The 15836-nt window shown below is 35.9% G+C and overlaps 2 protein-coding genes across 2 annotated transcripts; one reads left to right on the top strand and one right to left on the bottom strand.

Annotated features, from left to right (window-relative positions):
- Nucleotides 1–1505: 1505 nt before the first annotated feature.
- LOC111474877 lies at nt 1506–8684 on the bottom strand. Its single transcript, XM_023119725.1, has 16 exons — nt 8387–8684; nt 7510–7721; nt 6735–6871; nt 6547–6657; nt 6342–6443; nt 6103–6211; nt 5799–5999; nt 5432–5600; nt 5195–5273; nt 5012–5105; nt 4176–4272; nt 3784–3877; nt 3387–3459; nt 2743–2916; nt 2530–2652; nt 1506–2167 (listed from the first exon to the last, which is right to left on the bottom strand). Exons 1-16 carry the CDS (start codon nt 8397–8399, stop codon nt 2006–2008), a joined length of 1950 nt encoding a protein of 649 aa, XP_022975493.1. The 5' UTR covers nt 8400–8684; the 3' UTR covers nt 1506–2005.
- A 560-nt stretch (nt 8685–9244) lies between these two features.
- On the top strand, nt 9245–15806 carry LOC111474891 (COP9 signalosome complex subunit 4). Its single transcript, XM_023119728.1, has 14 exons — nt 9245–9532; nt 9635–9786; nt 10392–10495; nt 10592–10652; nt 11013–11105; nt 11245–11345; nt 12696–12804; nt 12901–12945; nt 13034–13102; nt 13186–13277; nt 13362–13404; nt 14786–14845; nt 14972–15031; nt 15282–15806. The coding sequence occupies exons 1-14, from the start codon at nt 9403–9405 to the stop codon at nt 15354–15356; spliced, it is 1194 nt and encodes a 397-aa protein (XP_022975496.1). The 5' UTR covers nt 9245–9402; the 3' UTR covers nt 15357–15806.
- The last annotated feature ends 30 nt before the right edge of the window (nt 15807–15836 follow it).

Below are 15836 nucleotides of genomic sequence, written 5' to 3' on the forward strand. Positions count from 1 at the left end.
ACGTTATAATAACAATTTATTCAGGAAAGTGTACCACATGGTACACTGACACTAAAGTTTAGAATTTTTAACTAAAAAATCAACATATGGACCAAAATTTAACCCTTTTTTACTTAGATAAGGACATTTCCCAATATAATAAGTCCATTTAATTATTCTGAAGGGAATTTCCATGTCTTATCTAAACTCAAAGACCCTTTCTTGAATTTATTCAATTACATGTTATCTCTAATAGATTTACACCAAAATAGAATATCCAAATTATATAAATAAATAAATAAAATCCATATAGAGACCACAATGCAAAATTTTGGCTTAGATTCATGAAAGAGTTATACTTGTAATATTTTACCTACAGAATTCAACAGTTGGGAGAGGCATTAATTTCGAGGATAAGAGGGACCCAGTTCAACATTTACTAGATAAAAGTAAACAGCTATCAAGGATGAAGATCACAATTTAAAAAGGCAAGAGGGGCAAAAGATGCACAAGTAATCACCATATATTTGATTTGCGAATTGGATATCTTTTGCCTTTTTTTCCTTCTTTTTCTCATGTCATTATGGTGTTAATATAATGCATATTACAGAGTCCAAAGCTGCTGCCTATTCGATGCAAAGGTCAATGCAGTGATTATAATCAACTAGTTTCTAGGGGCGGGGACAAATGATTCATGGAAGAGAAAAAAGTCAATCTACGGAATATTTACTTTTATCACATCTCCATTCCCATAGGCAATATTTCATATAATTGCTATGGCCCATGTAACAGTGAGACTGATAAATTACTAATGTTGATTATAAAGTATTTTTAAGTTTTGTACCGTTGCTCTTTAGTCGAGAAATGTGAAATCTTAGTCATTTCCCATTGGCTAAAAGCCTGTTAATTGGCAACAGGAATTATATGGTACCCATGTGGCGTGTACAATAAATGAGAATCTACCCATTTGTCCAACCAGGTCAGGACCACTATCTACAGGCTTGAACCATAGACAAAACCATCCAACATGGTTATTGAACTCTACTTGGAAGGGGGAGGCAAGGCCTTGTAGTTAGGGTTTTGTTGACGATGATTTCATGTTAACGAAGCCGACTACGGATTTAAAGAGTGAAGAGGAGGTTGAGTGAATATGGTTGCTAAATCTCCTCAGTGATTTCTAACCACACAGTATATATCACCATCACCCTTACCTTGGGACTTAGCCCCAAATGGATCCAATTTTTCTCCCTTTTCTTTTTCAATCTGAAAGCCAGTTATTGAAGCAGGTTAGTCTATGGCTCCTACATGTATAAGTTAGTGGTTTTCATCCTGGTGCTAGGTCCAAACAAATTAGACTCGTGTGTATTCTATTTCTTGGGAACATAACTCGACTTGGGTAACATGTGGTTGTCACTTAATTCAACCTGTTGGTAGCTAACAGGATTCTTAATGTCAACACAATAAGTAATCTAAGTTCGGAGTGAAACAAATTAAGGCACAGAGACTAAATATCGACAAAACTAGAGTATGGAAAACTGGAAAAGTATTATTTAACCTTTTATTTAATAAGGGGAAAAAGGGTCGTATACTGAAACTCAAGCATAGCATCACAAACTCAACCAGTGTGTCTAAGCAAAGGAGAACTACAAGTAGGTCTACGACTACTGGAGCTAGAAAGGTACAATGATAACAGTGAGGGAAAAAGAAACTATAGCTTCATCATGACGCGCGATCGTGCAGGTTACTACTGCCTGAATCTAATATTTTATACGCATGTTCTTTGCACAAAGATGTTCAATATCGACTGGTTGCTTGAGAAAGAAATAACACTGTAGACATGGTACAATAACCGAGAAAGTTACCTCGCTTCAAAAGGGCTTCCGAAAGGGAATATTCAAGTCGGATCCAAATGCGTCAAAGATCTCGCATCTCCGAGTATTTGACTGTCCTCAACTGAGGACTCCCAAACCTGCTCCACTTGACTGGGGAATCTACAATTTTCACCGTATTTTAGCAGGCAGTCGTTTTATGACCGACATAAGTTGTAAACTTCACCCCGCATAACATCAATTGGCATGTGATCATGAGTGTATCGCTCAGGTCCTTGATAGACTCCAGTCTTCTCCAAAAGAGCAACCCCCTCGTCTCTACCATATCTTGATGCATAGAGCTTCAGATATTCAATGTCCTAATTGACATCCAAAACAGATTTCATTAGCAATTCCAAAGTATATAAAAATGAGTAGGCTATCCATATCCAGGAAAATTTTTATTTGCCAAAATAAACGAACTGAGAGAGACTATTCTTGTAATTTTTATCCAAGAAGAAATTTGCAACCCGAATTTCGAGCAATACCATACATTGCTGTAATACAGGATTAATTGTTTGGGCATAACACAAGACACTAAAGGATCTTTACTCATTTTTGTATTATGCATGGTCAGCTGCGTACACAGTTTAATATTTTTATATACTATAATAATCCGTATCCAAAATGTTAGGTTTTAACTCTAGGGTCAAATTTAGCATCCATTAAGAATTAAAATCACCTGCAAACCACTAAGAAGACGCTCAAGTCTTATGGAAGCAACTGGCTCATGTGAAGATGAGAAAACCTCCCCAGGGTAGAAAAGCACTCCATCTCCAGGAGGAAGGCCTCGTCTAAATCTTATCTACTCGAGTATGATAGAGACTTGTTAGGAAAGCATGTGACATACAACGTTCAGCATTAGAGCTTCTGCAGCTATGCAAGTATAGCTTACCTCTGCACTCGGAACTGTTGCCTTTTCATAACAGTTTGCACCCCAATAAAGAAATCCTGTCCCGCCTTCTTTCCATACACGCCACATCACAGCACGATGCTGTGTACCTCGCATCCCGAGGTGCCAATTTGGATGGGGATCAGCTGGCCCCATACACACATATGTCCACCATTCCTGCCAGAAAGATGACTATATCCTCAGCAGAGAACTATGCAAAAGGATTTAAACCTTTAGACCACAAGAGGATAGAAACCATTTAAAAGAACTAAAATAGAATATTCATTGATGATTGAATCACGGATGCTCTAAAGAACGAAAATAAAGATTTCATCCATCGAGAATCTTTAAAACCTTTATTTCTAATCAGTCACCAACTCTAGTTCACACACTGTTATCACCAGGAGTTATGAAACAACTCAAAACAGAAGTCGAAGCAGCAATTTAATGACTAAACATCACTAGCAAAAACCTAGAGATAGAAAGAGCGAGTGAGGAAGTCACAGCCTCAGAAACAAAATACAAAGCCATGAACGCATTTAACTGAAATCCACTACTAAACGTTTGATAAACCATAAACATATAATTTCATAGAAATCAATTCTGGGAAATACATTTTAGGGACCAAAAATTCCAAAAATTATTACCTCACCATTCTCTGGTTGTAATTCACCAATTATATCCTTGACCAGATCCTCTCGATTGCCAAGCACCCATTCACTGTATAACAAAAATAAATTACACATTCTTTTATGCTAAGCAATTTAGTGTAGATAGTGGAAAAATGATAGCAAGACTGGAGGAAGACCGTCAGATTTTGATAGGGTAGCAAGATATAATTTTATGTGGGTGTGTGTAGTTCTTGTAGTCCTACATTGTCCGAACACCTTAAAATATTCTGACCAACCTACAAGAACCTGGCTGTGAATTATATTATATTCATCTCCCATTCCACTCAATATTGCTACAAGATACACGAATTATATCTGCCCCATCCTTCTATTCTTGTTTATCGAATTCCTCTATTTGCAATTAGAGTATTACCTTGTGCAATAAATTTGAGTATGTGGGCGCAAGAAACTCGGAACCTTTACAAATGCTTCAAACGTAGTGGGTGCAAGAGGCGCATCATTGGGTCCTGCATAAAGCAACAATCACAAATTATATTTGTGATTAGTTACTACCGAATTCTTGTAGAAAAAATCTGATTAGTTTCTACTGTATTCACATGAAAAAACTCTGGATCAAATCCTCAAGTGCCAAAACTCTAATAACGAGGTTGATGTCTGAATACTGTTCATGAAAACTACAATACCATCTTTGTGTCGTGCAAATTATTAATCTAGCAGGGAAATTTGTGTAATCACTTCGAGTAATGTAACCTGAGTTTACAATAGAATGAATAGACCAAACATATGCAAGAGCATGTCTCATACCACAGTAGTATGTTGTCAATACACGAGCATCAGGAGCATAAGCACGAATCTCACTAGACATACTGCGAACAGAATCATAATGTTCCATATTCAATGGCTGCCATAGAAAGTTTGAAGTGGTAAGCTTTATGAAAGAATCACAGAAAAATGAGATTACATCAGAAGAAATCATTTAAAATAATAATTTTGATCACTAAACTACAGATATTCAAATTCAATTCCCATCATAACAAACTTAAACACTGGTTTGTTTCAAATTCAACATCTATCTTTATAGTTAGTTTACAAATACAATATACTTGCAAAGTCTACCGAGTTAAAAAATATTTTTGGTCCCAGAACTTTTTTCAAAATTACAATTTAATCCTAAAACTTTAGTCTGTAATAATCTAGTCTTTATACTTTAAATTTTGTAGCAATTTAATCTTTTATCATGAAAAATCTATCAAAATTAATTGACCATTTTTCTTATGGAGCGACTAGTCTTTGTAGCTTGTGACTACCTTTGGTCCCAGTCAATTTATTGATCTACAAATTAAGACATCACACTAAATCTTACCAATATTTTTCATGATAGACCCAATCATATAAATTGAAGTATTAGGACTAAATTGTAAAGTGCAAAAACTAAATTATTAGAAAATTGAGAGTACAAGGACTAAATTGTTAGAAATTAAAATTCCGGGACTAATTTGCCACTTCCATGAAAGTTCGGAAACCAAAAATGTTTTTTAAACAAATTGTTAAAACTCAAAAATGACTATTATTGCCAACATACTACACTAGTATATAGAATGGGTATGAGTTGAATTTGGGTGTCTGCACAACATAAATACCTCATCCCACAGATAAAAATAAGCTTTCTTCCAGTGTGCCTTTGTCCTCAATATCTCAACTTCTCTTTGCAAGTAATCTTTTGCCGCATTACCACTGTGGCACATCAACAAGTTGTTGGAAGTTCATCAGTATCCATCTCAAACATGCCTGACATAATTGAATGGAGGAAACTGAGAATTTACCTCGAGACTGCTCTATATGGTACAGCATAAGCTGATAGTCGTGGGTCTGAAAAATATTCATCTGACTTCGGATGATCAGCTATAGGAATGAAGGAGTAAACTAACATCAGATAGAGAAAGCAACAAAAAGCAATATTCCACCAGAAAAATTACAACAATAAGAACAGTCATCACGTATTATTGCACTGCAATAACATAGAATAAAATTACAGTTCCTAGTTTGTTTCATCATGGTACCTGGCCAGGGGCAAGTGTACGTCAAAACACGCATGCCATCACCCCATCTGCAGAAATAAGGACTGATTCTATATTGAAGAAGCCATTTAAAATGTTCATCCAATGCCTCAAACCACTCATCAGTACCATGTTCAACACCAAAACGATCTTCAATTACAGTATCAGATACCTAACTAATAGTTAAGGCTTAAACGCAAAAGTTTTCAGGCATGCATTACTCTAAATGTCTTCATTCCTAATTGCATGAAAGGAAAAAATCCATTTCATATATTAGGACCATGTGATGTCTAAATATATATTTTAAATTCAACTAGAAACTTGATTGTTCTCCAAACATTAATAACTTATCCTTTATATACAAGGATACACCAATTACGGCAGGAAGTGAAGGAGTCGCCGGTATTGTGAAGTCCCAAACTGTCAACATTATCTTTACACGTATTGAAAGGTTTGAAAAGGCATCTTCATCCATCACATCAATTGAACCATTCTCAGAATAAAATTCAGAAAATGATGGAGATTGAGTAACTCTTTTTAAAGAAGCAGTTGCAGATTTCACTCTTTCAACCTGAAAAGACAACGTTTCATACAAGCAGCCTAAATGCTAGAAAATGTGACACGTGATACATTATTGTTATAAGCAAGGTTAGAATGGTAGATTCACAACCTACCACTTCATCCAATGGTTTTTCATCAACATTTTCCATAATATCAAGACAGCTCTTAAGTTCCTTAAATATTTGATGCTTCTCAGCTCTGCCTAGGTACTGTGTTGAAGATCTGATGCAGTTTAGAGTATTTACCAATAAGTCAAACATATTAATAATATATTAGCCACCAGAAAATCTGAAATAATAAATGAGGAAAAATTTTGAAACATGTTTTAAGCTGTAGAAGTGAATAGACTCACTCTGCATCCGTCTTTATAGCAGTAACAATGATTTCTCCCTCATATTGACCTGGGGGTTGCATATTTGGGACATCAATAGAAACCCAAACTGCTGTAGTTTCTCTGCAACATTATAAAATGTTATTTCAGATTTGGACAAAATTGACCCAGCATTCCTTACACAACATAATGTAAGATCCCAATTCAACACATTAGCCGTCATTACCCTGGAAGAAGGTTTATTTGACTAACTGGAAGATCAAGTGGGACAAGGGCATCTGGAACACCTAATATGGGCACCACACGCCTTAACCTCAATGATTGTCCAACAACTAGCCTGCACACAACCACCTCTGAATGCTTATAAGGGGAATAACACACAAGACTGTATGAATAATTGTTTAGTGACACTACCGATCGCCAGATGTGGAGCATAAATCACCAGAAAAAACTTGCACAATTCCAGCCACACCAGAACCACCCCAAGATATTTTTGGACGCATAGCAATTTGAACACTTTCCCTCTCATTTCTAGCTGCCAGAAGATTTATCTGCAAAGATAAAACTAAATTTAAAATTCCTTCCAAAGAACATACAAATATTTAAACACATGGAATGCCACATCTGAAGGCCAAATCATCACAGTAATTAGTTTTCAGAATTACCAGTTTTCAAATCCGTTCATTTGACATGCAATAAGCAAAGAAAGGTATTTCTAGTTTCTCTATACTATGGTTACATGGAAACACGTGAATGCTAGCATTAAATTCAATTACTAGTTTCTGTTTTATTAGTTGGATTAATTAAGACATTATTGTTCCTTGAATTAAGCATGGTCACACTATAAGTTTGTTTACCACCGAGTCAGTCAATAAACAAAGAGGCTGTAGGAATCAGAATGGAACCAGTTTCCGAAAAGTCTAGCTCTCCTGCCAATTGAGTTCCAGTAACTCGTACATTCTTGAGGTGGCACTGCCCTGAGCTCCCCCCACACACTCACAAATTAAAAACCCATTATGAATCAATAAATCCAATCTCCTGGTTTCCATTAAAGGCCTCCAATCAATGAGGTTTTATGTTCTAGGGGAAAATGGCGTATGCAAGATACAAGAAAAGTAGTTGTAATTTAAGCACAGAAATAAAATCAATACCAGGAAGAAGATACTAATTATATATCTTTCATACTTACAGGCTCTAAATGCCTAGGCATTTCCTGAGGTCCAACATTTGCTGTGCTTAGCATGCACCACACATCAACTAGATCTGCTGTAGGAACTTCGGTGGGATCAATAGATCTTTTGGGGAGAGTTGATGTGTTTAAGCTGCCATCACTCCATCCATAAGCAGTTCCTCCTCCTGCAACGCCCTCAACTGGGGGCACAAGAATGCCATGAGGATTCCCTGCTAGAGGTATGAACATTCATGGTGTCAAACAATCAAAATATAAGATGACAATCGAGAATTAATCGCAAAAATTAAACTCTGAGAAGCATCAGAGATCCTTCATCAAGATTTGACACAGTAAAAAACCAGATAACTTGGGAGTGACTACAGAGTCTGGCTACTTTATAGTTTATATGTAGAAGAAAATGACCACTTCAATAGCCAAACATCAAGAACTACTTCCTGACAAAATAGAAAGTCTAACAAGCAAATTTCCAATAACTCGACGAAGCTGTTCGTATGCTAAATAAATCTACAATAAGTTGGTAGTAAAGTTAACATACACCACTATATGAGGCTATACGCTGGAGTAGATAAACCGCCTTAAAAATGCAATTGATTAAGAGCATGAGCTCGGGAATATATATCCTAGTAAGCAGAAACAAATACATGACAGCCTAAACTCACGGCAAAGAAATCAATACTCTATCCTTCCTTATCAATACCAATGGTCGACATCCTAATCCTAATTTTCATCTCTTTTTCCGCCATTCTCTTACTTCAATTATTGTCGAAATCGACGCGGATCGTAAATGAGGAAATGAATCCATTAAAGCGCAGGATTAAGGAAACCGCCATAGATCATATTCAAGACCGAAGTAAATACAATGGCTATTACTGACCGGTGTTATCCATTTCCAGAGACGCCTGTGGTACAGAGCTCGCAAATTGTAGAGATTGTAAACCGTTTCCAGTTCAGTTTCAGATTATGAAGCGGAAAATCGTCTGACAGAGAAGATCGAGCTCCAAGAACACAGACGGATGGCCTTGCCAATTATGGGAAGGAAAGACGAAGAAGCGGGTAACTTAACTGGTACATCAAACTTCGCCTTATGCCTATACCTTCGTTTCCTCGCGACCCAAATCGGCGAGGAATTGTCCGCACAAAATCGATTTTGTCCGAATTTTCACTTTCGAAGATTGCCTTTTCTTACAAAATTTACCAATTCAGCTGTGAGATGTGAGACGTAACATATATGTAGGAGTGTTTGTTTATGTGCGTAATTTTCTATTGATGGAATGGTTTTCACAATAATTCTATTTTATATAGCCACAAATTAAATATTTGAGATCCAAAATTTTCAATATTGTTGAATTAAAATTTTTATTTCATATAAATCGTTTTTTTTTATAAATTATTGAATAATTTTTATAAATATACAAACAAAAACAATATATATTTAAAAAAGTGAAAATAATATATATTTAAAAAGCTTTTTTAAAAGTAATAAATATTTTAAGAGTATTGAGAATCAAAATGAATAAAGTTAGATGGATGAGACAAAAAAAATTAATTTTTATTTTAAGTAAGAATGTAATATATAATTCGGAAAGTCGGTCGAAAAGAAAATCGTCGATGTTGATCGAAGAATCGTTCCAATAAAAAATTTACGAAATTATGAAATTACGAAATAGCTACATCTACGTGTCACTCTCCAATTAGTGGATGATCAAGCTGTTCCTTTCTCTTGCTGTAGGGAATACTTCCGATCTAGAATCGGAAAATAGAAGAAGTTCCCTCCATTGCAGGGCGCGGGATTGAGCTGTGGCGGAGAGGGTTTTTCCGTGACCTAGGGTTTCCACTTTCGTAGCCGAAGGGAAGCCGGGGCTTGATCACAGAAGGTGTCAGTGAATTGCCATGGAGAGCGCCTTTGCGAGCGCCTCTGCTATCTCAGACCAGAGGCAGAAGATCGAACAGTATAAGAACATTCTGTATAATGTTTTGTCGTCAAACGATTCAGTCCAAGCCAAGAAGTTTATCGATCACAGTTAGCTGCCTTTTTTTAATACGTTGAAGTTTTCTCCCAACTTATTCATCTTCAATTTAGTACGAAGTTAGGGCTAATCATCTGACGACTCTTGATATGCAGCACTATCTGACGAAGTTCCGCTTGTGGTTTCGCGGCAGCTCTTGCAAACTCTTGCGCAAGAGTTGGGGAAATTGGAGGGTGAGACTCAGAAAGATATCGCCCATTACATCCTCGCACAGATTCAGCCGCGCGTTGTCTCTTTCGAGGAGCAGGTTTGGTTCTGGCGTTATCCTTTCATAATCCGTAGGAATGATGTTTCTCAATTAGGTAATGATAACCAATAACCAATGTCACTTCTTACCGAATCGAGACGGGAGCCTGGCCTTGCCATCCGTCTAATTACACATCTAAATGGAGTATATACTTCTGTTATGTTACCTTTGATTCCCAGTAAGAAATAGGTCCATGAGTGTTTTTGGGTCTATATTGGAATTGAGTGTGTAAAAATGGAGAGGTATCATAGCTTTCGGATTCATGTTCAAAGCATAGTCAGTGCACATCCAGTATGCTAGAGTACATTTTATGTTGTGTGCGCAGAAGATTATGTAATGTATAGAAAGTCTCTTGGCAGCGTCCTTCATACAAGGACATAACATTCAGTAAGAGGTATATTTTGAGTGTGTTGTTATCTTGAAATGATCAATATCAATTATTCACAATAAATATGATTTTTATTTTAATATCAGCTCCTCTGTTCTCCTCTCACAATTTTCTGAGTGTGGCTAGGGGCTTCAGTTTTAACTACTTATGTTGTTCATGGATCTCGACTTGCATGGTCCGTAGAGGAAGGAAATAATTTGTCTCCCGTGAGCTGCAGGTGTTGATTATTCGAGAGAAGCTTGCTGAATTGTATGAATCAGAGCAGCAATGGTCAAAAGCTGCTCAGATGCTCAGTGGCATCGATCTAGATTCTGGAATGAGGTATAATACCCATTTTCCTTTCAACTTCTTCCGTGAAAGTACGATTATATAAATTTTGGACTCTCTCTGTAGTTACCTTTTTATGGTCTTTGTCAGAGTGATCGACGAGTCATACAGATTATCAAAATGTGTTCAAATTGCTCGTTTATACCTTGAGGTACAGTATACTTCTGTAGTTTTAATTTAATTCCTACAACGGTATTTATAACAAAGGGCTATATTTGAGTAGTGGCAATTTGCTATGAGGTCATGTAAAAGCATTACGTTGAGCTCTGTATGATGGAGGAAAGTGGTTTCAGATTGCATTGTGTATGCATGATAAAATCCTTAAACCGGTGCCCTAGACCAACTCGGTCATCTTGACTATGCATGATATAATATAATCATACAGCAATTTTTAATTGCATTGGAGGCGCTTGACAAGAATTAATTGTTTCATGTTCATACTTACGCGGGCAATGAAGTTTATTTAGTCTTTTGTATTTGAGCACTCAGTCTTGCTCAATTTCTTCAACAGGATGATGATGCTGTTAATGCTGAGGCTTTTATCAATAAAGCATCATTCTTGGTTAGCAATAGTCAGCACGAAGTCCTTAATTTACAATACAAGGTTAGGAAAGCTTTCGGTTGTTGATGACAATAACTCAAGGATGGCCATATGGTTTTTCTTCTGTCTTTTAATCCCGACAATAACTTAAGGATGGCCATATGGTTTTTCTTCTGTCTTTTAATCCCCACCGTTGTCGCAGGTTTGCTATGCTAGGATCTTAGACTTGAAAAGGAAGTTCTTGGAAGCAGCACTGCGTTATTATGATATATCTCAAATTGAAAAGAGACAAATAGGAGATGAGTATGTAAAGTTGAACATTCTTTTCATAGAATAGAAGTGGTTTCTAGCTTTGTCAAGCAACCATTGTTTGAGCGATATACTTGTTTTAGGACACTGACCTTAAAGCATTTGCACGCCATTGAAAGTTCCTTTATTTTTACAGGTCTTCCAGTTCGTATGCATCAAGTTTCAGCATTCTTGACACTCTTTTTTGCACTTTTCATTTACTGCAGGAATTGCTAACTTTAAATAATAAGCATATACATTTCTGTCTCATTTCGTAAATAATTACAAAATAGGAAATTGGCTAGTTTTAACATGAAGACATTTGTTTTATTGTACAATATTCATGTCTTGATATGACTCATAGATTTTCGTTTTTTCCCCGTTCCTTTCAAGTTTATAGTTGAACTGCAAAATTAAGCTGACACTGATATAATTATAATATGCTATAGCAGTGAGTGTCGACCAATTTTGTGGGCCTTTTCAGTCTGAAATTTTCATAAATGTATTATGCAAATAGTCTTTTGTTGATTTTCCTTTGATATTTCACCCTTCTAAGCCTTATGCCTTCAACTATTTTCTACAATTATATTATGAAGATCTCTCTTCAGTTTAATTGCTCTGGCTTCATAGTGTCTAGGCGGAGCTATAAGCTCAAAATTTTAGAGACTTGCACATGCATGGACGAAAGCTAGCTTTTTTTTTTTTTTTTTTTTTTTTTTAAATATCAATTCTGCAAAATTATTTTACTCAATCTACTAAACAATTATGTGCCTTAATTGGAAAAGGAAGTCTTGTTCCCACATACTTTTAATATATGTTGGTTTTTGGTCAAGGAGATCGTTGTTTCATGATAAGGGCTGTATTTGGTGGCAGGCTTGTTGTTTAGCTATCTTGTGGGTAGTCTGGAGTTAGAGTAACAGTAGAATTTTTAGAGGGATGGAGCAATCTTTTGACGAGGTTTGGGAGGAAGTGAGGTTTAGTGCCTCATTATTGGCAACTCTTTGTTGGACTTTTTGTAGCTATTAACTTAGCATCATTCTTTTGGATTTGATCTCGTTTTTGTAGGTAGTTGAGGGCTTTTTGTTGCTTTTTGTATGCCCTTGAAAGCTCGGTTTCTAACCACCAAAAAAGAACTGAGTTTCAACACAATCCTATGGTTTGTATACTACAGTTGAATTTAGAAAACTGAATGTTTTTAAAATGGAAAATATAAATTCATTCATCGCGTTGTTTTTTTTTTTCTTTGAAGGAAATCATGGTGTGTTTAAAAGATATTGCTTAGTTAATACTTTCCTTCGGCCTTTCTTGTTTTAGTATAGTCATTATAAGGGCGGATGTTAGTTACTTTATCTGTTTTTTTCTCAGAGAAATCAACGAAGAAGCATTGGAACAAGCTTTATCTGCTGCAGTGACATGCACAATATTGGCTGCTGCTGGTCCACAGCGATCCCGAGTTCTTGCCACATTATACAAAGTAAAAATCTTCTTTAAAAAAATGGAATTTATATATCATTTTGGAGGGGAGTAATTTTTTAATATGCACTTTCTAAGCGTTGACCTTTTGGTTTAGGATGAGCGTTGCTCAAAGTTAAAAATCTATCCAATACTGCAAAAGGTTCCCTTTCTCTCTCTCTCTCTCTCTCTCTCTACGTTCAAGACTGTTCAGTTCAATGACATTAATCAGGGTAAAATTTAACTATTAGGTTTACTTGGAGAGAATTTTGAGAAAACCTGAAATTGATGCATTTGCTGAAGAGCTAAAGCCTCACCAGGTTATTGTTTTTGCTCTTTACCTCTTTCTTGATCCTGCATTGAATCATTTTTTAAGAAATTTTCCTTTACATTACTTCAACAGCAAGCCCTTCTGCCAGATAATTTTACTGTGTTGGATCGTGCTATGATTGAGCATAATCTTCTCAGTGCAAGCAAACTCTACACAAATATAAGGTTAAATATGTGTAGTTTATCATCTCGTTCTCCTTTATTCCTTTTTTCTCGTTTTACTATTGTTTTTGGTTATTCCTGTCGCAGCTTCGAAGAGTTAGGCACTTTGTTGGGTATTCCTCCTCATAAGGTGTGTGCTTTTTTATTGTTCTTAATGCTTCGACAGAACTTCGTAGACTTTTTGCTAATGATCTTTAGATTAGCTTCTTACAGTATGTTTAAATTAAGACATGCAATTAGTTTCTTGTTGTCTGTTTGGGTAAAAATGATCCTTAAATTACTGATTTTTAACATAAACGGGGAGAGAGAATGGATCCTATCACATTAACCTGCCGAACCTCTCTATTAATTAGAAACGAAAGAAAGAAAGAGAATAAATATAACTCTTTTAAAAGGCCCCAGCTAACCATGTTTAAGAGAATAAGGAAATCTCTTTTAAACGGGAAGGTCTTAGCTTTAGCTTTGTATCATGGCTCTTGTTCGTGTGTATTTCTAGTTCTTTTTATAAGTGTAGTCCCTTTATAATTAGCTGCAATTTAAACTTGTGAACATGTAGTAGTGTACTGGTCTTTACTTGTCTTGATTTTACTTTTCACCGAATCAATAAAATTGTTGTTAATATAAAGTTACTTTCCCTGGCCTGAAATTTGCTAGAAAATATTCATTATTCAAAACAAGTTTTAATTTGAAAATTAAGTTGATATGCGTGCAAATTATCCCTGCCGATATAAAAAATTCCAATGCTCTGGATCCGGACTCCACCTACCTTCCAGTGTGATCTTCTACTCTAACATCAGTGACGAACACAAAGAAGTAGGTTATCAATATCATATAGGCCTCAGGAAATTACAATCCTCCCTCCTGCTTTTTCATTAATAATTACTAAATAAAAGATAGTGGGGTTGTGCCCTTGATGGTACCTCTATCTGCAACCAAATTTCTTTGCATTCAAAGCCATACGAAGGACCAATCAACCATATCATGTTACTTTACCCCTCATCAACTACCTCATTTCAAGGATAGGTCTCAAAATGTGTTTGCCCCCTCTAGAGGCAGGCAGGGCAGGTTGGCTCTCCAAAATAGTTACATGGAGGACCTTGATCTTGTAGGTCTATCCACAAATTCTAGCAAGGATTTTATAAATATTGGCAGTCAGTGGAACTAATAGGTCTAGAATATATCTGGCGTGAAAGCTGAAAATTTTCTGGGAATCAGGCATGTACAAGTTTCATTAACCCAATTTGCTTACCTTTTCTTTCATGATAAAGCTTCGTAAATTATTCGGCAGTATGGCTGTTCGCGTCTGGAATTTTTTCACATAAAAAGATGCTAACAACCTAAAAATCTCACCCTTCCGGAAGTCTTTCCAACAATTGGGATACCTTAACAGATTCAAGCTAAAGAGCTCACAAAAATGAACTTATTTGATATCTTCTACTTCTGGCTTGCAAGCAGATACTCAATTTGCTTATGAAGTTCATTTTGCTTGCTAAATTTGACTTTGTTTTTAGGCTGAGAAGATAGCATCCAGAATGATCTACGAGGACAGAATGCGGGGATCAATTGACCAGGTTTTTATCTTCTCTTCTCGATTCCCCCCAAATGAAAGAATTATTGGAAAAAAAATGGATTATCTATTTTAATTATCTTTCAGAAATGTTTGCACATATTATATTTAGCTATGAAACTGCTATCAGGTTGAAGCTATTATCCATTTCGAGGACGATATTGAAGAGCTGCAGCAATGGGATCAACAGGTATTTTCTCTGGATTTCATTTCTATTTATTTGTTGCTCGTTTCAAAATTTGAAAGAGTAAAGCAGGTTCACTTAAAAATTGCGCGCGGCACATGTTATGGAAAATTTTAGATATCAGCATTTATGACAATGACCAAATGTTTTTTAATAATTAAACGATGAGAGAAAAGGAAGGAAAAATGTCTAATTGTTATTTTCATTTTTGATGTTGATGTACCGTGTAATTATTTGTTTTGTTTGGTCTGTGTAGATTGTTGGTCTTTGTCAAGCGCTGAACGACATCTTTGATAGCATGGCAAATAAAGGGGTCTCCCTTCCCGTCTGACCAATGTGCTGTTACCGATTCCCAATCCAGTGATTTTGTATTATCTTAGAAACCTTCATCTTTTTACCATAATTTTGAGGCTACTTCAGTTATTTTTATTTTTTCTTTTTCTTTTTCTTTTTTGAAGAGTTTGAAAATTGTTATTCTTTTTAGCAGCGAGGGTCATTTGTCTGTCATCGGTGAAAAAAAGAAAAGAAAAGAAAAGAAATAGAGAGTGAGAGAGGGATACGAAGAGTTACGAGGCCAATGTATCAAAATATTTAACTTCTTCTCACTAAGAAAAGGAAACAAGAAAAGATGAAATGAATCACTGTTTATGGCTTAGGAGGGTCATACCACACTGCAAACCAAATCTGCCAGGTAAGTCCAAAGGATCGTCTATTTGCAAAAATAACCAATTCGAAATTGATTTGATTAAGTATTAATGTAAGGACAATTTTGAATCTTTTATATATGGAACTTCCAATTTAAATTTGTGCA

Source organism: Cucurbita maxima, unplaced genomic scaffold (assembly GCF_002738345.1).
Source record: "Cucurbita maxima cultivar Rimu unplaced genomic scaffold, Cmax_1.0 Cma_Scf00003, whole genome shotgun sequence".
Classification (NCBI taxonomy): domain Eukaryota; kingdom Viridiplantae; phylum Streptophyta; class Magnoliopsida; order Cucurbitales; family Cucurbitaceae; genus Cucurbita; species Cucurbita maxima.

Excerpts from the sequence above, each read along its gene's own strand:
- LOC111474877 (XM_023119725.1), bottom strand. Across the intron at positions 2,653-2,742 it reads CAACAGTTCCGAGTGCAGAG|ATAAGATTTAGACGAGGCCT; the intron begins GTAAGCTATACT and ends ATACTCGAGTAG. Across the intron at positions 2,168-2,529 it reads GTCTTCTTAGTGGTTTGCAG|GACATTGAATATCTGAAGCT; the intron begins GTGATTTTAATT and ends GATGTCAATTAG.
- LOC111474891 (XM_023119728.1), top strand. The coding sequence starts at position 9,403 with ATGGAGAGCGCCTTTGCGAGCGCCTCTGCTATCTCAGACCAGAGGCAG. Across the intron at positions 10,496-10,591 it reads GATCTAGATTCTGGAATGAG|AGTGATCGACGAGTCATACA; the intron begins GTATAATACCCA and ends GGTCTTTGTCAG. Across the intron at positions 11,106-11,244 it reads TCCTTAATTTACAATACAAG|GTTTGCTATGCTAGGATCTT; the intron begins GTTAGGAAAGCT and ends CCGTTGTCGCAG.